The 22751-nt window shown below is 38.8% G+C and overlaps 2 protein-coding genes across 2 annotated transcripts in view; one reads left to right on the top strand and one right to left on the bottom strand.

Annotated features, from left to right (window-relative positions):
- Positions 1-1437: 1437 nt before the first annotated feature.
- PRRG4 (proline rich and Gla domain 4) lies at positions 1438-8934 on the bottom strand. The gene is made up of 6 exons (XM_074885029.1): positions 8873-8934; positions 7950-8068; positions 4727-4890; positions 3910-3958; positions 3071-3206; positions 1438-2311 (listed from the first exon to the last, which is right to left on the bottom strand). The coding sequence occupies exons 2-6, from the start codon at positions 8056-8058 to the stop codon at positions 2083-2085; spliced, it is 687 nt and encodes a 228-aa protein (XP_074741130.1). The 5' UTR covers positions 8059-8068; positions 8873-8934; the 3' UTR covers positions 1438-2082.
- CCDC73 (coiled-coil domain containing 73) overlaps positions 4875-22751 on the top strand; it is an 87374-nt gene continuing 69497 nt past the window's right edge. Inside the window, exons 1-4 of the mRNA XM_074885027.1 lie at positions 4875-5387; positions 6680-6830; positions 7965-8251; positions 9640-9906. The gene's annotated coding sequence lies outside the window, so the exon portion shown is untranslated. The remainder of the gene's footprint in view (positions 5388-6679; positions 6831-7964; positions 8252-9639; positions 9907-22751) is intronic.

Raw genomic sequence — 22751 nt, forward strand, 5'->3', positions numbered from 1 at the left:
CATACATCACTGTAGTGACATTAAAGAATCTCTGAACTCTAATAAGCCCTGTGAAATCCCTTTCTTTAAAGTGCTCCTATCAGTCCCATTAAATTAGTAATTTTTGAGTCCCAGGAAAAATCTAGACAGAAGTGTGCTCTATAGCTCAAGATGCACACTAACAAATTTAAAAATAGTTACCTAAATCAAAAGGAAATATGGGAGAAATGTTTTTGCAAGCTTATCATTCCATAGCTTCATTGTAACTCTATTTTGGTTATCAACAGTGATCTCATACAATTCACTTATTTCAGTCTTACAGAACAGTAACCTCCAAGAACTTCAAAAGGCTTTCACAAGTAGGGCAGAAGTGAACTGAAGCTATCCCAACAAGGGGATTCCCCATCTCTCAACAGGAAAGAAGCTGCAAAGAGGTTTGTGACTTGTCAAAGGCCAAATCTGATGCTGACGCTTTAGGAATAAGAACAGAGTCCAATGTCCACTGATACCAGCTGGGCTGTATGTATTTTTCAAAGGGCAAGACCTCCTTGTGTAGCACTTTTGCTGTGCCTTCTTTATATTCCAAGATTTGGAGCATTTTCTTCTTTACAAAAGCATTGCAGGTTAAAAAATCTCATAGCAATCCTCTGCATCTCACTCAATAGCACTAGTATGTTAAAAAACATAAAAATTCTGTGAAATGCTACATATAAACATTCGACCTTTATATAATAAACTGCATTTTAGGCACCAAATTAAAATAATATTTGCTGGTATCAGCACTGGTCAAATGGGGCGGGGGGGGGGGTGTGGTGGTGTGTGTGTGCAGAATTTGCTGCAGCTTAAGAAGAACTTCATTGCATGTGTCCAACTATATAGCGACTGTAATACAGGAAAACACCAGCTGGACATGTTGCCTGTGAGATCTTCTAATACGGCTTCCTGTGCCTACAGGAAGCTTTTTCCACTGCAGTGTCATCTGAGTTGGAGGTAAAGGGACAGCAGTGTTGGTCTGTGACTTGCTCAGCAAGGTCTGTAGGCCATATAATGCTGGGGACTGATACTTTAATAAGATGTAAAATTAAGGGTGGCTACTACTGGAGATACAGAAATTGTGTTGATACAGTTAACTGGTAACTCCCTGAAATTCTTGACTATTGCTCTGTGGATACTGGTTATTTATCTAATACAATGTTTCATTCTACTTAAAATCATTTTGTCATCCCAGCAGGGCAATACATACTTAGACAGAGTGCTCCTGTGCACTTTGATAAGCTAAATGTCTTTTTCAACATTCACATTTTTAAACTGCAAGAGAAACTATCTGTGAAACCTGGCTACTTTTTTAACAAGGGACAAATCTCTAGTTATTTGCTTAACAGCCCCTGACCCACAGTAGTCAGTCACTTTGACCTGGTATTTAGTGCTGAACATCAAAACCATTTGATAGAAGTATACTTTGTCTGAATGTGCCATGCAATTCATGGTTCCTTTTTATCCAAAATTATAATCACAAAAATACAACAAACTGAGTAGCATGTTAACCAGCAATGTCTCAAACAAAATCAGTGTAATCCAGAAGCAGTAGTATATATACATTTCAAAGATCAAATCATGAAATAGTTTTCATACTCAAGTATACTTCTAGAATGAAAATTCACACAGCCATGAAGTGAATATATCAAACAACAAAGCAGACTTTTTATGATGGTTTAAAGTATTAATAATCACCAAAAATGGTTAGTGTTAATAAAACCAATTAAAATACTGTTCCTTCTAAAGAAAAAAAATGTGAAACTATTAATGAAACATCAACAGTATGAGGGGATGGCTCAAAGTGCACATGGAAGAGGGTGGCAGTATAAGACTTAACTGTTTATGCATTCCCTTCTCTTAGCGCAATAACCTTGTGCAAAGAATAGTCCTGCAGCCTTTGCCACAGATCACTTCTTTTCCCAAATGGGACCTTCACTTGTTCCTAGTTGCACTAAAGGTCTTTCACATTTTTGTAGACTGTCTTGCAATATGCAAGGTAGCACACACTTTTAAAAAAAGTATGTTATGTTTCAGTAATCCCCCCTCACCCCAGAAGGAGATTTGTGACTAGGGGGCAGGAAGTGACATAGACTTTTTAAACACCCGTGCTCCTTTTGGGGGCCCTGGATAAGGGGGTGGGGGCACATCATGTTGTCCATCTGAAGTAAGTGCTTGCTCATAAGTTGGTAGTCCTGAATCATCAGTTCTGAGAGGAAGTGGGTTTAAAGAAAATTCTTCATGCCTTCTGAAGATGCTAGATGAATTACGTCTTCTAGTTCTTCCATAATCCAAGTACCTAAACAAAGTTAACACCATTGTAAGTGGCAGCTTCTGTTTTAAAGGGAAGAAAGAATATAAAGTCTTCGTTGTAAAAAAAAACCAAACAAACCCACACCACCAAAACCAAAAAACCACCAAACCAACTAAAAAAATAAGAAACAAACCCAAGAACCCAGCAAAACCCACTTGGTTTCAGTGATCATAAAGACCAGAAGCCAAATACTCTCTTCAAACTGCAGGATAAGAATAGCTCAGTAATGTGAAATTTATAGGGAAGAGGAAGTACACAATTCTCTTGTATTCTTTTCAGGTTTAGGATAAAGGAACAAGCAGGGGTAGAGAATTGGGCAAGAAGCTTTTCCTCCAACCTATTAAATTTCACATCTGAAGTAGGCTACATGCCATGAAGAGCGTACAACCTTTAAAGAGCCAACAGAACATGTTAGACTTTCCGTTGCAGGCCCCAACCTAGTAAAATTATTCCATCTTTTTAGTAATGATATTTTGGAACCAAGAACAAAACACACACAGACACACAGACACCACCCCCTCCCCAAAAGTACATCAGCCATGCAAGTGGTGTTTCACACTGTTATTCAGCATAACTACTACTACTGCTCACCTAACTTTGCTTCCAGGAATGTAAGAAGCAGAACTTCCATTGGATTCTCTGAGAATACAGTTAGACCAACCCACAGTGACTTTTAAATTCCACTCTTAAGCAAGTTTGTTTTGGTGTGTGTTGTTTTTTTTTTCTTGCAGTTAAATTCCTTACCCTGGTGGTTGCCTCGATTTGCATCTACTTTTGCAGCAGTAAAAGATGAGCAGTGCAATTATAACTAACAGTACTCCAGCAGCAACTAGACTGATGAGAAGTCCCGTAACGTTTATCTTTTGTAGTGTCTCATCACCTGAAGATAAAACACTGGTTATTTTCATTATGTGTTCTTTCCATCTACATAGTATACAGTGTAAAATACAATTTTGTTGCACTATAAGACTGTTCCTTTCCACAAATATCTAGCTTGCTGTGAGAAGCCATAGCATCTGTGCAACACAACTGAAGATGATTATTCACATTCAGCTTAAAGCAAAAGTGAGTAGATACTCCCTTTTCTGTTGAGATATCTGTCTTCTAATGCCTTTCAAATACTACTTCAGTACTTTGGCCTTTATCAGGACAAATCAGGATCTTTCCTCAAGTCATACTGACCATTTTTTTTAGAAAACATCTGGTATAAGACTACTCTGAACCTGAATCAAATGGTTATATTACTATTAAGGAAAGGGGGGGGACACAAACAAAACCACAGAAAGCAGCCACAGAATTACTGCAAAGTTTACTGATTGTGTAATAAAACAAAGAAATTGACAACAAAATTCATATTGTTTTTACCTACAGACTTATAATGGATCCCACTGTGAGATGCTTTAGTGAGTATGTTTTATAGTACATAGATAATGCAATGTACTTGCACAGTTCGCAGTGAATTTCAGTAAAAAGATGAATTCTGATTTTGCTAACTGAATGCATAGTGTATTTTTAAGAATGTACTATTATAACAAACACAGAATATTGCAATGTAAGAAAAAATAAAAGAAGATATAACTTACCTATTTTTATTTTGGGGCCTTTAGTTAAATAGTCTTTCCAAAAATCCATCTATAAAACCACAAAAGATCAGATTTATTTAAGATATGAAATGGGCAGGCTTATTGATATTTTTTTTTTAATATGGTACTGTGGGCAAAATTTAACAATGGCATAAACAGAAACAACTCCTGCTGAAGGATTTGCACTTGCTTATCCCACCGTATTTTTCTCATACATTGAAGTTTGCGTAAAAATGACAATTTCACAAAGAAGAAGAGTGCTGGCTGGTGAAAGAGAAAAGTGCTGGAAGGTTTCTTACGTATTTTTCTCTTTTTTTTAATACCAGGTTTCTTCCAAGCTGTGTATAGGTAATGAGTTAGAAAATAATGCTATAGGAATACTCAGCAATCACTGAACTGCAGATTTGTTCTGTACTCCTTTCTTCTAAAACACTTATTTGGCATGACAGAAGGACACAGTCAGCCAATGAATACACAGAGCATGTAGAACACATTCAAATTGGATGCTGAGAAGTTACTAAAAAGAAATAATGAGATTCTGAAAACTCATATAGGTATAACCACAAGAGGTAATTCTGAAGTTCCATTTATATTTGTTTGCAGAATTGGAGCCCTTACCTAAAGTCTTTAAGACACTAGTACGTATTCAAGTGTATTCACTGTGTATCTAGAGGAATAACCCCATGTAATTGGGGCCTCTACAGTAAAATAAGCAATCATCTTAAGTGCTGTTTTCAGAAGGGCTACAGTATTTAGATACAGTAATGATTTAGTTAATAACCTCCTTCACTATATTAAATTCAGTTTGAACAGCTACCGTTTTATCAGGGTCTTCAAAAATTTCTCTTGCTTCTTCATAATTGCACAGTTCTTCAAAGCATTCTCTTTCCAGGTTATCCGCTGTGAATGCTTCAAAATCAAATCTGTTATTTAGAAGATGTCGTCCAATGAATAAATTGGCCTCCTTTTCTGATGCGAACACTAATTAAAAAAATCAAGTTTATTTAAAACAAGTTAGGAAAGCTAGATTTGGTATTTTTAAAGAACGGTTAGTATCCTAAAGGAGCACATTGAGACCACTTCTTCGCCTAGCATCTCTCAACTATACACAGGAAAAAGAAACATCAAGGTCTCCTTCTAAAGTGTCGTCTTTGCTAACTTTTCTAACTATGCCACATAAAATAAACATATTTTCCTTTCTCATAAAGCATTTCAGCTATTCCTTATACTGGCCAAGAGAATTTGATTCTCCTGACAGCTGTTGTTCAAGTTTTGGTGTTATCCCTTCTGGGATGTGGGCATAAGTTTTCTACTGGAGCTCTTAAGAACAACGTAATAGTCACATAAAGCAGAAATTCAGTCACATCCAAACCCAGCAAGACACAGACCTACTGGAGGAAAGAGGCAAAGGAGAGAAAAAAAGAAAAAAAAAAATCTTCCTTCTAAAGAATCCTCAGTATACATTTATCAATATTCTGGTATGTGTAAGTTCCAAATTTTGTTTACAGAATTTGGATTTTAAATCATAGCAGCAGAGTCCTATTCATTTTACATTTGTTCAGTTTTCTCAATCATGGCAGCATGTTTTAGGCAAAGGTTGGCATATTGCCAAGTTTATTTGTTTTACCTTAGTCTGTGATAGGAATTTTCCTGACAACAGGCACTTCTAAAGACATTTCATTCTTTTCTTCTTTTGTGCTTATTATAGGCTTCACGATGCCTCATGTAGTAAGTTGTGAGGTGAGATTCCAGAAGAGGTAGTGAAATTATAGAAGGCTTTGGAATACAGGAATGCGTTTTCTCACCAGGCATTTTCCATAGTCAAGTTTTAGCCTGCTCTTGCTAAAGCTTCTTTTAAAAAAACAAAAATCTTTGTATGACAGAACTAGTTTTCTGGCTTGGTTTTCAGTGAAAGCCTAATCTGTATTCCAAGAAATTCAGACTATTTGGTTAAGCAAAATGACTAGAGAATTATTTTTGCAACTGTAATGCAGAAACAGCATTGTAACATACCAAGCCAGACAGCTAAAAAAGGAGATGAGATTCAGTATAAAGTTCTTCAGCTACAAATTAGCTCTGTGTTCTTGTTAGCTTGTTTGGCTAGATTATCACATCATTCAGGAATTTTTACCCTAATAGTTACTGTTAGATTTTGTAGTGATATCTCAAATGGTTTGCTTTCTGAAAACTAAGAAAACTGCAGTGTAACTTGCATATTGGTTGTTTGCATCTTTAGTGTTATAGTATATTGAAGGAATATTACAGTATATATTGATAATTTATATAATATTACAGTATATATTGAAGGAGCCACATGTGTGCGCACACATTTATGTAGGAAGGGAAATCTGTTATTCTAAAGTAATTGCAAGAAAATCTAAGCTTAAAATATTTATGCTGTATCTAAAAGTAACCGGAGAGAAGGACTTGATTAAAAAAAAAAAAAAAAGACCCAAACCCACAAGTGGATAGGGGAAAGAATTACATGGAAAAAAAATACTATGAATATCTTGGTTCAGTGCAAATCACAAGAATAACTTCAGTCTTCTGAAACAGATCTTCAGTTTTGCTCAGTAGTGTTTCATTCCTTACCATGCAAGTAGTATTAGCTATACCTCAGAATTAACTTAGGTAATCCATGCATTTTAGTTAACATGGAATGCATAGGCAAACTGCCTGGAGCCTAGGACCCCTAATTCCCAGTGATACATGCTCCTTTTCTCTTTCAAAGAGTCTTTATCCATTCATCGGCACTTTTTTCATTTTGTAGGTCATAGTCCAAGTACACCTATCTCCATCTCCAAATTACCTGCAACCTGGTGATTAAGATAGTATTTGGAGAATGAAACAGATGGATTTGAATTCTCTCCTATATGTGAGGGAACCAAATGCAGTTCTGTAGTCCTTGGTTCAACAAAATGGTAAATGCAGTTTTACGATGCCTAGCATTCAATTAAAAATGCATCCATATAGTGTGCTGAATAAAGTAACTGCTGGTAAAAGATGTTCAGAAAATGAAGGGGTAACCTCTCAGGGCAGGTACTCCATACTCTTGGCAACTGTTCCACTTGCTAAATTATTGGATAAAGAGTTGGGCCCCTCTCCTACCAATTCCATCTTTAAAGGAGGAGTGATCTGGGCCTATTGTCAGGAGGGGGTTCTGTGCTGTGAACTCGCAGCAAAGAGGCAGCCTGGCAGCCTGATGTTTTATGCCCCAGAGCAATATGGATTTTAATGAATAACCTGTCTCAAGCATTCTTCTGCTAGCCATGTTTTCTGCTCAACACACTACCCTGAAGGAGCCTCCTGCTCAATGTGATGACTTTTAAAGTCTGTCTTAAGGTTTCAGCACTTACTACCCACTGAGGAGACTGGACAGCTAAGTTACAAATTCCCTTTTGAAGCCCTGATGCTTAAATGTGAAGTATCACACGGCTCAGCACTGTAGTACTTTAGTCTTCTGGGGAACTTCTTTTATTTCTACCTCAATTTCTCTCCACCTCCCTCCCACCAAAGTGAAGAACTGCAATAGCAGCACTATGTTTATCTTTCAAGGGTGTTGTAAGGAGATCCGGTATTGAGAAAAAACATCAATCTCAAAAACCAAGCAAATAAGCCCTTTAAATACAAAGCAATTTCAGATATACAGGTAAAACTGTGATGTGCTCGAATAGTACCAAAGCAGTACTGTCTTAATACAGATTTAAAACATATTTAAAATTTGGATGTTAGTTAGAGGATTCTGGTTGTATCAATGACAATAATCCTAGAGACCTAAAGCATGCTCAGTTGTACCAATCTGCACTTACTACTGGATCTGATAAATACTTAATATCAACACCCAAGTCAATGATCAATCATTTCAGCAAGATATTCTAATATTCTAAAATTAAGCATAAAACAGCTTAATTTTTTTTATGAAGTTGAAAAACCAACAACAAACCCAAAACTTTTTACATACAACAGAGATTTCTCAGCAGAAGCAAAGTTAGATATGATTTTATTTTGGAAAGCATAAAATCACATTAAAAGTAAGTTACCATCTTTCCATTCAGGTTGCTCCAAGTTATTTAATCTCCTCCCTGTGCAGTGAGGAAACGCAAAGATCGTCACATGTAGTTGACACAGCAGCACCCAAACCGCAAACATGGTGTGGTATCTGTCAGACAGAAACTAACGTGAGTTAAACCAAAAATGACAACGCAATCTCCCGCAGCGTCCGCGATGAACCCTGAATGAATCCTATAAATGAGGTCATCTAACACAAGCACCTACACGCGGTGGAGGCTGATGGATCCCCAGCAGAAGGACACCCAGCCAAACTGGTCCTGCACGTCGCTCTGTGAGTTTTCGTTGCGTAACACCCGCCCGGGTGCCCGGGGCCGGGCAATCCCCTCCCGGGAAGGGGCTGGCAGCAGCAGCCGGCTCAGCTGGCGAGTTACCAGGGCCAGATGACACCCACGGTGCTGCGGGTTCGCTCTGGCACTTCAGAGAGCGGCGATGTCGCCGCCAGAGCAGCTGCAGCAGGTTCTAAACGATACCCGACCTAACCAGGCGTACAGAAACCATTTTGTCCGGAGAGAGCCCTTGCCAACCTGCTCACGCCCAACACTCCGGAGGAGAGCCTGCCCTCTCCCACCCGGGATGGCCGCAGAAACTACCGGTGAAGTAAAACCGTAACCCGAGAGACACCTAACAGAGGGAAAACCACCTGCAGCGGAGGCGCGCAGCGACGCCCCGAGGGCCCCGCCGCGGCGGGAACAGCCGCCCCGCTCCCGCCCGGCCGGGACCTTCCCCCCGACGGCTGCCCCAGCCCGCCCGGGCCCGCGGCCGCCCACCGCGAAGGGAGGCCGCTCTGCCGCGCCCCCGCCCTCGGAGCCGACCCGAGGCGGGCAGGCTCCAGGGGAGCGGGAGGCGGCGGTCAGGAAGCCGCCCCCCGTCCCTCAGCCCGGCGCGGCCCTACCTGCCCCGGCGAGGCTCCGGCGGCTGCCTGAGGAGAGCGGCTGGCGAGGGCAGCGTCTCTCGGGGCGGCGGCCGCGGCGCTTCCTGGAAAGGGCGCGGCGGAGTCACACGACTGCACCTGGGCCGCCCCCGCCCCGGGCCCGCGCCTCCGCGGGCGGCCGCGGCCCCGTTCCCGACCCCTCGGGCCCGAGAGAGGAGCGGGCGGCGGCAGTGCTGGTGTTGGGGCTCTGCCGCCTGGGCTGCGCCTCCTGAAACCCGGCCGTCTCCTCGGCTCATCCCCGGGGTCCCTCTGCAGACAACGGAACAGCCCTTTCGTCTTCTGTGAACACCTTTTACTGTTAAAGCTGTCCTTTTTTTTTTTTTTTTTTTCTTTCCTCTCCTCTCCCCCCCCTCGAGTTAATTAATCATGATGCTGAAAACCTGGTTTGGCGTTTTACTCCCCCAAAAGTAAATCCTTTCGTCTACGGGCAGTGTGTTTGCTGGGCGGAAGCTTGGAGAGGGGGGTGCCTCCAGAACAGGGGTGAGGCAGTGTGCATTTTAACTAGCTGCTTATCCACAACTAATTGCTTATCTAACAGCAAACCAGAGTGGTTTATCTCCACCAAGCTTTTGTAGCCAGGCAGCTAACTGGGGCAGCTGGGGGCGGGGCAGGAGGGGAGGACCAGCATGAGTTTTGCACAGGTGAAAATAGCTTTGGTGCGTTTGTTGTTTATTGGGGGTTTTTTTAATCAGTGAAGCCAAACCTTAATGTAACCCCTAACCTTAAAGGCCAGAGACTGACAGACGTGGTTCCCTGAAACGCACGAGGCTGATCTCCACGAGTATGTACCAGTGCCGAGGGCCTCCCTTCGTGCTCCTTCCCAGCACAGAGGAGCAGCCTGCCCTGGAGGCTGGGTTCAAGTGCATCCATCTGTGGCTGGTTTGGCCTCTCCAAGGGACAGGAGAGAAGCAGCTGAGTACTTCACGTTTGCTTTCCCAAACCATGTGTGGTGCTTAGCAAGGATGAGAAGTGCTACTTGAAAAGCCTACTAAAAGGTAGGGTTGAGAATGCATTTAACACAGTGTGATGGTAACGTTAAATATGTGAAGGGTTTTGGGATGGGTTGGGTTAAAAACTGCACACCAGAGAAACTCTCGAGACAGGAGTGGACTGATTTTGCTACCAGGAAATACAGGGACTGAGACTGATTTGTGTCTGTGCTAGCATGTCTCCTGTAGTGACTCTGGATTGTATTAATTTATTTAAGTGCTGGAGTGACTTGTATATACAGAAGCAGGAAAGAGTAGAATGAGGGTATTGGATAATGCTAGTGGAAGTGATTAGATACTCCCCAGAGAAAAACAGAAACTTCTGATGTGTGAAATAAGGAGAACTATTGGGAAGAATGATGACTCTAGTTAAATATTTATTTTATGACATCAACACACTGCAGTTAAGAGGTGCTTAATAAATAGGTAACTTACAAGCTGGGGTGGCTCTAATGCCTTTTAGCTGGTGGAAATCTCAACAGAAAATTTTGTAGTATGATTGTGTATGTGCTTATAACACAGTGGAGGAATAAGATAACAATATTGTTTAAGAAAAGAGCAGTATAGATTGTTTATTATCTAGATAACATTAAGGAGACAAGAATACTTAGTTGCTACATATTGGAAACCAGGAGGAACTGCCATTGGTTTGTAAAGGATCTTATAACTTCTTCCCGTGCACCTCTACTCAGCCCTCATCCCCAGTTCCTACATGACTGTCTCTGTGAGGGTGGTATCAACTAGTGAAATACCTGCTGAGAGCTACAGTGCAAGGCACGAATGCACATGAACTCTGGTGCATTTAAGTGGAAGTAAAATACCTGCATGTGTATATGGAAACTTTTTATGTGTCATAATGACTTTGTGGGAGGAACCTCTTTTGAACAAGCAACAGGTAAATCTCCGTTTCATTATGCTACCATTGCATATCATTATTAAGAGAGAGGGAAAAAGATTTTAGAATCGTTTATGTATGCCATCTGGGGAGCAGATGCAGATCCCACTATCCTCAGGGCAAGAGGGAGCACTGGGCCCGGCCATGCCTGCATCAGAGGAGAAGGCTCCAAGTGTGGACTGAGAAAACGGATCAGCCCCTTCCGAACTCAGGTGGGCCTCACCCCTGCTCTGAAGGTGGAGGAGCAACGCAGTAGAACTCTGGTGGGAAAGGCCCTAATCTTTAACATTCACCACCAGTTACTCAAATGTTTTTACCTGTGTGGATCTCAGCAGGCAATTTGGAACTGTTTTCTGTCTGTGTGTGCATGGGTGCTTGTGTGTGTGAGGTTTTTCAAAACCATACCACACAAAACATAAACAGTATAGATTATTTATTATTGAGATGCAACGAGAAAAGGTTTGGTTGTTATACACTGGAAAACAGGAAAGGGTAGTCTTTACTTTGGAAAAGACTCTTAACTTTCTCCGATGTGTCCCTATCTGAGCCCAGCCTGCGTTTCCACGTGCCCATCTCTGTGATCCTGAGGACTATCAATGAAACCTTCCCTGAGGGCTACTATACAGGTACACAAATCTGTGAAAATTCTGTAACATGTTTATATATTAGTCTCTACAGAAAACTGAGAAGGTGGTAATGGCAGACATTGTAGCAAGTGTGCGTGAGTCCTCTAGTTCCTTCTCCTGTTAATGAGGCAAACCTTTCTTGTGTTGTGCCATCACTACATATCCTTATTAAGACAGAACAACAAAGAAAGGCTCAGCAAGGTTTATCCCTGCCCCCCCCAATCAGATGTGGCTCGACTCCATTATTTCCAAGATAGGAGCCACCCCTGATTCTGAACTATACCTGAATTCTTGCTGTCCTAACCCTAAGACTCAAGTTTGCTGTTTAAAGCAGCATTACAGCAGCAGGTGTAAAGACAACGGTGTACACAGCTTCAACTAATTATTACATAAGGAAATATTAAAATTTTAGGGTTATGCTATAGGTAATGACTAAGTGTGCTTAAATTCCTGGTTTATTATACAGATCATAGAAAAGATAAATATAAGAAAAAAGTGTGCAGCAAGTCTTTAGGATAAATAGAGTATCTCTTGTGTATATGCATTTTTTCAGCATGGCAGAATGATGAGTAGCTTTTGCATGTTACTTTCCTACTTGTGAAGTAATTTTTCAGGTAAAATAGCCTTGATTAGCAAGCTATGTGATGAAGAAGCTCAGAAAGATGGAACCATCAGTAAAGAAACTATTTTCTTCAACGTTTTCAAATAAATACCTGTAAACAATATAGTAGATATGTAATTAGAGATACTCAGAGGTGAAAAATAGGAAATTAATTTAAATCACTTGTTTTTAACATTGGGTGAGTATAAATTCACATTTCTAAAACTATCTCTAATTTATTGGCTCTAGTAGCTTGTATGCTTACTTACCTGTATTTTAAAACTTCACTCATTACAGTGATGTTTGACAAAATATTCTTGGAGAAATTCAATATGATGCTGTTGAATTGTACCAGAACTACATATCTCCTCACAAGAGGAGGGTGATATCAGTCTAATGATTTCTGATTAGGAGGACATTGGGTCAGGAATGCATCTAATTCCTTGTTAGTGTCCCATTCAGATCGTGCTGTAGAGGATTTTCTTTTGATTGTTTGACACAGAATCATGAAAAGTAATACCCTTTATCTCACCTGAATAGGCAAAAAAATTCTACCATAACTTGAGTATTAAATTTCTTGCAGTTATTGTTCAGTTTCTCATGTAGTATTTATCAATCGATATGTTAAAGCACGGATAGAGCTTTTAAGCATTTGAACAATGAAAATGACACAAATGTGTAATTGAGATCATGGCCTTTGGAACTGTGTGCATCTGGCTTGTTCTTTGTAATGGTTTATTTGTTGTCCTGAATCATATGGTATAGGTTTGTCTTTTATACTATTCAAAGTTCTGTGTTTGTTAACTAAATTTCTAGCCAGGTATCTTTTTTGCTAAAGGTAATGTAACATAACTTAGATTTTGTACAGGTAACATCAAAGGGCTTTGTCTGTCACATTCAGCAATGAGCACATCAACAAACAAGTGAACCATATCAGAATCTTGGATAAACCTGTTATCCTGTTCCACATAGTATATGCTCTAGGAAAGGGTTAGTTTAGAACAGGCTATATTTGGAAAGGACAGTTACTTTTTCAGGTACCCTCTAGTGTCCCTTATGCCTTCCTGTAAAAATGCCTGGTTTTCCAGCTATATTGGTTGATCTAATAAAAGACATGATAAGTGTTATTATGTTCTTTGACAAACCATTGTCAATTAAATTTTTATTTGGAATCAAGGTTACTATTGTAATGATGCTGCAATAGAATTTTAAGTTGATTTTAAATGTGCTTAGATTTCTGATACACACATCACTTCGGTTTTAGTTAAGCTAACTTGGTTTTAGCTATCACTTCATCCCCACAAGATGCGATGAAGTCTTTTAAGTGTTGGTCATGAGATTCTTTGCAATTAAGAGTTTGAATTTAGCTGGTAAACTAACTTCAGCTGAGGTTATTGCTTTTCTCTTTCAGAGGAGTGTTAGTGATTTTTCTAATTGAAAAAAAAAAATGCTGGCACAAATATCCTATGGTGGTGTAGGGGGAAAAGCAAAAAACACATGTTTTAAAAATTAGGTTTTTAATAGCAAAATAACTAGGATTTTAAGGACAGGTTGATAGATCAATGTCAGTTGTTAAGTTTCAGAATGAGGCAGGATTTTTCATAAAGATTTTTTTTTTAAAAAAAAAAGCCTACACCTAGTTTGAATATTCAGTTATTAACCACTAAGCTGTTGAGATAATTTTGACTGCTCAGAAATAATAAGATACTTGTAATAGCACATAAATAACAAAAGTAATTATACATCCAAGTAACAACAAAGTTTGTTACTGTCAGCATACTAATCTCTATGGGAAAGTTATTCAACTAAAAATGCCTACAGTGGGTCAGTAAAAGCCTTGCAGGGCTCAATTTCACATATAGTTGCCTCTGTATTCAATATTTGAAAGGGAATGGAAATGTTATCAATGCTGATGGGGAATATCACCCACTCTGATTTCAATAATGGGCCCAGTGCTCCCAGCTGAAGGCACCAAGAATGCTGCTCATCCAATAGGATTAAAATTCTGCATTGTTAGTTGCTCAAAATATTTTTAGATGCATCAAGTCTAATAAGGCTGATTTTTTTTTTTTTTTTTTTTTTAATCATTGGAAAGACTAGTGTGTTGTAGGACCTCTACATACCTGTCCTGACGTGAGAATTCCAGGAAATGGTCCGTGGAAAGCTGTGAGTGTAAACTGACTCATTTAAAACAATGTGCTCCCAAATATATGCAAGGTGAAAAAATTAATGTCAAAACCTTCTGGCAGTGTGATGAAAATCTGCTTTTGGCTTTTCTTGATACAGTTTTGTCTTGTTTTGGTGAGCTACTTTTTGACTAGTGAAATCATCCCCTTTGGTTTTGGTATTTAAGGTCACTAGGCAGGAAAAAAATTCTTGGCCGCAAGGGGTGGGGGAATCTCATCGATGTGTACAAATATTTGAAGGGAAAATGTAAAGAAGATGGAGCCAACGGGTGCAAAATGAAACACAGGAGGTTCCTCCTGAATATAAGGAAATGCTTTTTTACTGAGGGGGTGGCTGAGCACTGGCACAGGTTGCCCAGAAAGGTTGTGGAGTGTCCATCCTTGGAGATATTCAGATTCCATCTGGGCATGGTCCTGGGCAACTGGCTGTAGGTGGCCCTGCTTGGGGGGTCGGGGGCGTGGTGGACCAGATGACCAACCTCCAGAGGTCCTTTCCAACCTCAACCATCCTGTGAATCTGTGATACTGTCTGCTTCTAGTATAGCAAAAGCCCCGATGTTTCAACCTCATCTCAGCTTTCTAAGCTCTGGGGTTAATATTTAGCACCTTAACTATTTCTGTTGCATTATCTTTTCATCTCAGTAACACATTTTTTCTGTACAGTTGATACCTTGCACTTAATTTCTTGTTCACACTAGAGGGAGCTCTCAGAGTTCATAATTCTGAATGTTCCTGCTGAGAATCTGTTATCAAATTATACAGGACAAAGCTGTATAAAATGTGTCTTGAAAAGGTTTCATTTTCTAAAAAAATTGAGCTTTTGAGTTATTTGTATGTGAAGTAATGTAACACCAGTTTGACAGCTTTGGCTGTGTTTTAATTTTGCTCAGCTGCAGCAACAATGCAGGCTTCTGATGTGCATAAATGTAATAGATATTGGCATTTCTGTTCTGCTTGGCATGTATTTTGGTAGCTGTGGAAATATGTTGGTAAACTTGGTATTTGTTGCTGTGGTACAGTCAGTTTCTATTTGGTATGTATTTGGTTGTTCCGCAAGGAACTTGTTTGCAATTGTGGGAGGGTTCCTTGAAAAGGCGAGAAAGTGATTTTAAAGTTTTCTTTAGACATGTGATCTTAAAAATTCAGCTTATTTCCACTGGTGAGTAGAAGCCAGCTTTAACTGGGTGAGGTGCTTATTTTAGGTGCTTTTATCCAAGCAGATGTAATGGTTGTTAGGGTTGATCAAATTTTTACTGGTTTTCATGATTACTGATTTTAAAGACAGCTGTGTTAACCTGTATTTTTTTCCTGCATATTGTAATTTGCCATTCTTTTTATGTTGATTATGGTTTCTAGAAAATGGTCTAGCACATTACAGCCAGATAAAGAGCAAAGTGAATTTCATTGAATTTGAGGAAGCAACTGGTGAGAGTTTTCAGGTTTTTAGTCCAGATGAGAGAATGCCATGTGTGTGAGGTCAAACCAGTGCAGGTCTGTGGAGGATGCAGTAATTCTTTGCTATGGTCTAAAAGCTGATTCTTAAAATATTTGTAGACTAGACAGAAGCAAAGATTTTTCTGAAAATGTTATTAAGATCAGTGATGACAAGCTGCCTAAATAGTCTCTCTGCCTAAGAAAATATGCAGAAAATTTAGGTAAGCAGTCTCTCTACAAAGAGAGGTCCGGTGAGGAGTACTGGTACAAATTCTTTTGGCTCTTTCTGCTTTGTGGACCCCAAAACACCACTTTGTTTCCAACAGAATAGTTTTAGTTACTGCATCTCAGGTGTATGTACAATTCTTGACAGGATTCTTATGTCATTTTCACCTGATTTACGGGTATGCGGGCTAATAATGTGTACAGTGGCAAGGATAATAAACATAGTCTTATGTTGCCCCATTCATGCAAAGCTTTTGTGTATTGGAAAAGGTTACTGAGTCTTGGCTCGAGATGGTTTCGGATGCTTTCTACAAATTTTTTTTTTTAATCTGGAGACTGCATAGTTGGATATGGATATGTATAGTTGATAAATGTTACACCACTGGAAGGGTCTCCACTCTGCCATTTTAATTATGAGGTTGGTCATAGATTTTCTTCCCTAAGGAAAAAGGTTTCACCATTGGTTTGTTTTCTCGAGTAGCTGAGATCTTGTCTGCTACTTAATTTTTATTCAGACTTCCTTTTGCTCTGCTTCTTTAAGTTCCCCTAATAGGGGAAGATAGCGTTGAAGTTTGTTTTTACTTCTCTATGCATTAATGCTAAATTGTTCTCTGGGCAAAGAATGCATCTTATTTTGTCTTTGCAAATTATGGTTAACATATTAACAAAGATGCTGTGTAGACTCGCTTGCCTTTTTTTAACAAGCTACTAACCAAGCAATACATTCTGTAAACAAGTGCAGAACTTGTTCTGCTTCTTCCTCTGGGTTGCATTTTGTAACTTTGTTGGCAGTTTTGAAAGAGAGTAACTATCCAGTGGAATGCATTAAACAAGTGGGTGTATTAATGATGCTTTTGAGATAGTCTTGCTTTTGTTCAATATAAACTTTGCATATTTAATTCCTATGCTCTCTGTGTCTGTAATTAAGATGTTATTTGTTTCACCAAGCAAACAAGAACTTCGTATTTACTTCCTAGTAAGGAGATCAGCTGTCACTTCTCCCATTATTTAATTACTTGTATTCCACTTTTTCTTCTTCTCTTACAATGAGAATAATCTCATTATAAGAATTAACCAGAATTCTACTAACAAAAATTAAGGTGGAGCTTATAAAAAGGAAGTGACTTGAGGAACTTCTGCAAAGATGGATCACCATTAACCATGTAGGCCTTTTTCTATCTTTGGTGTGTAACTTGGAATAATTTTTTGTTTGGATTTTTTGAACTTAGAAAATGAATGCAAAAATTTACAAACTTTTAAATAAATAATATTTTCAGGTTAAAAATAATTTGTAAGCTCGAAGTGATTATCTAGGAGAATCTCCTTAAAGGTCATTGTTTTTCAAGGATTACAAAGGTAGTTTGTCCCTTTGCTTTCCCGGATTTTAATTTTTTTAATTTTATACAGCAAGGCTTTTTTTGTAATCAAGACTGTCAAACATATACAGATCTTACTAAATAGAAAAATTGGTGGCTTTTACTTGGGAATTAGCGGTAGAGGTTAGAGTTTGAGTTTATAGTAACTGCAGTGCAATTTCAGAAATAATTGTATTGTGATTTATTTCTTAGATTTTTCTTTAAGAAAACAATAATACAGTAGCTCATGTGAAAGGTGGTAGAAGTTGCCAAGTTGGCCATTTAAGTTTAAAAAATAAAAAGATTAAATTAAAATAACCTGTGTCTATATTGATATAGTTTGGGCCATGATTACTTATTTGTGCAGGGAGACAGAGCCCCCATAAAATAGCATGGACTTTTAATTGTCATTGAATGACGGATGAGAAATTATATTCTCTGTTTAATGCATTTGAGGTACATGAGGAAAATTAAGTTGCAGAGGGCTCTGTTATGAATTTTCTTACTCTCTTGAGCCTCTAGGCCAAAAGTGCATGAAGGACTTGATGGTTCTAAAGGACCAACAAATCTAGCTTTCCTTACGGTGTAAGCTCTTGGATTCCACTGTGGTATTCTTGTATTCAGTCCAGAGCTTATGTTTGGCCAAAGCGTGCTGTTTGCTAAGGCCTCTAGTCTTCATCTGAAGATACTAGGAGATGGAAAATTCATGATTGCCATTGGTAGGTTTTTTCCAATGCTTAAATGTCCAAGTTCTTTAGAAAAATGCTTATGATTTATTTTTTGAGTAAGGAATATGCTAGATAAAAGAATTATTTATGCAATAGAAGGCTAAATAAAAATACTAATGGCATAAGCTCACTTTGAGGTGATTTACTTTGCATAAAAGAGTACCAAAGAATGTACATAAAAGACTATAATGTTGCAGTGGTGGAAGTACACCATATGACATACACTTACAATACAAACAGACGTAAAAACACTGAATGCATAGGAAGTAAAGTGAGTAACTTTGAGATAGAGGAATTTACAAACTAAGTACCAACACACACGTGAAAATACCTAGACACCTCAAGGTACTTTGCCTCATTATTCAAACTAATTGGATGATGCTTTTAAAAAACGACAGTTTCTTGTTAGAGCAATCAAAAAGCATTTTTGATGAATGTACCTATATGTATGAAAGCATAGAGACTTAGGTACATGTTACAAGCTGCAGGAACATAGGTACAAAAATAATACAGTCAGAGTAGGAGGAGATGAAGATTAAGCAATATGCTATTTAACTAATACTACAAAAATTATTCTAGAAAAACTATTTTCATATACTTTTTTCTATAGACAGCTTTATTACATTAGGTTTATATGATCCATTTTTTCAATATTTTTATAACATCAGAAAATGAAACAAAAAAATAACCGTGTGCCTCCAAATTGCTTTAAAAATGTCTGTTTAGGATTAATTTAGAGAATTCTTTCAACCAAAAAGTATGTGTATATATTTATCACTTTAATAAAGATATATTCAATTAATTTAGAAAACCAGAGTAGAAAATTAATTTCCCTCCCACAGTCTTAATGAAGAAATAAAGAAACTAATTTCCCATTGCTGTTAGAGGGGTAATCCACTCCTTCACATATTAAGAAATTAATGTAACACATCCAGTCAGCCAAAGAGTCTCTGATTCTTCCCCTCCCCCCAATCTCTTACACCAGCTTATTTTGCATAGTACAATTATGAAAAACAAAATTGAAAAAGACTTAAGTCTTTATGTCTTTCAGATGTCAGTATGTGCTAAGTTTAGGTCTGATGCTGTTCCCAATAAAATCATCCATTGAATTTGATAGTACTTGCTAGTTTTGGTTTTCTTTTAACAAAAAAGAAAAATAAATTGTATATTTAAAAAGAATCCTAAGCACCCCACAACCTTTTTGAAAAATGCCAGAAAAATGTTAAGGAAGAATTGTGACTGACTTTATATACCTTTGTAGCATTTGTGGGTTTTTATGTGGTCGAAAAGTCATCCTTTTTATTTGACCTAAATACAGAAGATAGATATTTTCTTACTTTTATTTAAAAATTGGTTTGAATCTGATACCATTTTGTTATGCTAGGAATTACTGAGCAGAGTTTTAGAACTGAAAAACAGGTCAACAAGTTATTTTGAGGTATTGGAAATAGGTATTTGAGAGATGCTCAGAATTACAGTACTAGAAATTATTTTCTTGTTTTAAGACAGACTTTATTTTACATACATAAACAGCTTGATTTTTTTTTTTTTTTTAGTTTTAGTTTTTAAAACGGCACTCCCTGCATGAGTGAGGCACTAGCTGACAGTACGCTGTGTGAGTGCAGTTTATGTCCTTAATGTAAGGAAGTAAACTGTAAGATTGTGTTAATGTTCCTTTAAGGAGGCAGTTCAGATTAAAAACAAAAGGGGGGGGTTGTCTCAGATGAAGGTTTTGGAATTTGTTATTTGTAGCAGACATTTTTGGGGTTTAATCTTTTTTAGTGGTGAGTGTTCAGCAAAGCAGTTTTTAACTTGTAAATAGCATCACTGATAGCAAAAAGCTAAAGGATACATTTAATTGATCTCTTGATCAGGACTGCTTCTGCAACAGGCAGAACAACTGAACTTTATTAGCCATTGCTGGTTGGCTGTCTTGTGTGAATGTGGCATAATTCAGAAAATGGGGAGCTATCGAGAGCAAGAAGCAACAAAAATACGGCTGCTCTAAGGACAAATGAGATCTAACACACAGAGCTTTTTGGAAAGACTTGAGACTGTAGAATCTGAAAGGATTTAAAAATCAAAGATAGGAGGCCAAAAACATTTTTTTGGTATGCAGGGATGATGGAAAGAAATTAATTTCTCTCCTTTGTGTCCCCCTTCCCACACCCTGGTTTGAGCAAAAGTAACAAAAATAGCATAGGAAGACCTACAGACCTGTTTAACATGGGAGGAAGAGAAGTGGGACTCAGGTGGTGAGCCTGGCAGAAAGCAGGAGTCCCAAATTCCTGTGAATCAGGAGCCCCAGCCCCATGCAGGGCTCTGGCTCAGGGCAAGCTGGGCTGCCCCTTGCCCAGGGCAAGGCACTGCTGCCTGAGGGGTGGCATCTATGTGCATAAGGAACTTAAAAAGAACCCCAACAAACAAAAAACAAACAAACAAAAAACCCCCCAAATAACCAAACAAAAAACCCACACAACACAAACCAATGTAACTGCAAATATTATTTTCTACAAATATGACTTGATGGATTCCAAAATTGCTAAATAAATGTCACATTACTATTTCATGAAATATCTCAAGATAACAGTAATATTGTCTGTTCTAAGTATAGATTAACTGATTTTGACTTAAGTCTAGCAATAGCACCTGCTGAGAGAGAAAAGGCATTTACTGAAGCATAACATTTGATTGGCATGTTTCATTATCAAATCTACGTTGTATTTAAAAAATGTGCACATGATCTAAATCAGGTATTTATAATAAAGTCGGGTGCAGATTTGAGATGACATCTGAAGATATTAGTTATATAGAGGCTCCATTAGAAGTGTTTTTAAAATAATTTGAGTTTTCTTCAAAAAGGGATTTTTAAAAAATATAAATGTATATGAATAATGGTATAAGAATTCCTAGTGAAAACCATTAGAGCAATGATAAAGGTTTGCTTAGTATGTTAATCCACTTAGACTATCAAATGTATTTCAAAGGTTGGAGTGCTGTGCTAAATCACAAACCAGCATGGTTTCCAACAGCTGCTATATATACTAATCTGGTGTTCATTTGTAGCACTGTCTATAAACATCAGCATGAAGGTGAGCCCTTCGCTCTGTTCATTTTTTAGCTTCCAGCTGTGGCCTTGACAGGAATAAATCTCATGTTACTGGTGACAGTCCAAATTATGTCCCTGTCTGGTAGATCTAGATTACATATTTCAAAACTTATGCAAAAGAATGCTTTCTGAATTGTACTTTGGAAAATATTACATTTCCAGGTATCATTGTTTCAAATAAGTATTTTAGTTTTTGCCAAGTCAGTCACAGGTTTTCAGTGGGAAAAAAAGCAACTTGTTCCTCATTGACTGTTTTATCTTTCCATAAAATGTGATTTCTGTGTAACATTAAATATACATAACTATTTGCTATGAAGTTTATTGAAAGACACTTGTGCTATACAATTTACAGAAGTGATACTTTCATGGAAGTTCATGCTGTTGTTGAAGATAGTAATCCAGGTGAAATGCAGACAATTGAGTCAAAACCAAAGATTTTTTTTTTAACATTTATATTTGTATTTTAGCATAGAGAGGAAGATAAGTGAAAAGGGTTCCTATATTACCTTCAGATTTGTGTTTTGTTTTCTTTTAAGATAGGACATATATTTCTGCAAGTCATATTTCCCTTGTCCAGGAAAGGAAATAGTTACTGGAAACCTATTTATTCCTCATGTTCATTATCTGATTTCTTTTTGCCTCTTTCAAGTTTGATCAAGCAAAAGTAATGGACCCACATAGCCAGTTATTAGATGACTTAGGCTTGCATTCCATGTTAAATGTAAATCCTTGATAAATAAGTTCCTGCATAATTTTCATTATAGTGCTCATACTCACATTATACTATTATGCTTTGCCTGTGTTGTAGGACTTTGTATCCCCTTTCTTCCTCTTATATCTGGGTCTTCTTCCATGCAGCAGTTCAGCTGTAGTACAAACTTGCAGCAAAATACTCGTCCACTTCAGAACTGCATAGTGGGATGTATGAGATGAGGTAAAAAAGTACCAGATACGCCTTTGAAAAACAGATCTGGGTCCCATTCACTTGAAAAATGAATTTACGCGTGGTGTCACTAGAGGGCAGAGTAAAGGATTTGTGGGTATATTAACGGCATTTCCCTGCTTTGGTATGTTAGGAGTGTGCTAAGCATAAAGCCTTTCTGCTGCCTTCCCTCAGGGGGAGCTCGGTGTGAGGGCGGCAGCGCCCCGGGCTGGGAAGGGGACGAGGGCCTCGCTTCCAGGGAGGTTTGCATTTCAGACTGAAAAGGGTGTCCTACTCTTATGTATTGCTGTCAGAGTAAAATTAACTGTATTAGCAAGGGGTGCTGCCTCCCGCCCTGCGCCGTCGGCAGCGGCGCTGGCTCAGGCCCAGCTGAGGGGAGCAGTCCCGCCCCGGCGGGAAGGCGGCCGCTGGCCTGGGCGGGAAGGCGGTGCCGGGGCGGGTGGGGAGGGAAGGGCAGGGCCCCTGAGGAGACCCGGCTAGCTGCCCGGAGAAGGGGGTAAGCCGGGGAGGGGGGTGTTTCGGTGCTGCCTTATGGGTGGCTGTTCTTGCTAGAGAATAACCTGCCACTGCTCTGGTAGAACTGGGGGGGAAACAAGATTTAAAAAAACCCCAAACAGTTTTCCAGCTGGGCCTGGGAGGCCACAGTGCTGTTAATAATCATGGGCCTGTCCCAGAAAGAGTGATGTCTTTCCTCATTTTTATTATGTAGGGCTTAGTCTCTCGCTTTTCGTATGGATTTGTTTGTGCAA

Source organism: Strix uralensis, chromosome 15 (assembly GCF_047716275.1).
Source record: "Strix uralensis isolate ZFMK-TIS-50842 chromosome 15, bStrUra1, whole genome shotgun sequence".
Taxonomy (NCBI): Eukaryota; Metazoa; Chordata; class Aves; order Strigiformes; family Strigidae; genus Strix; species Strix uralensis.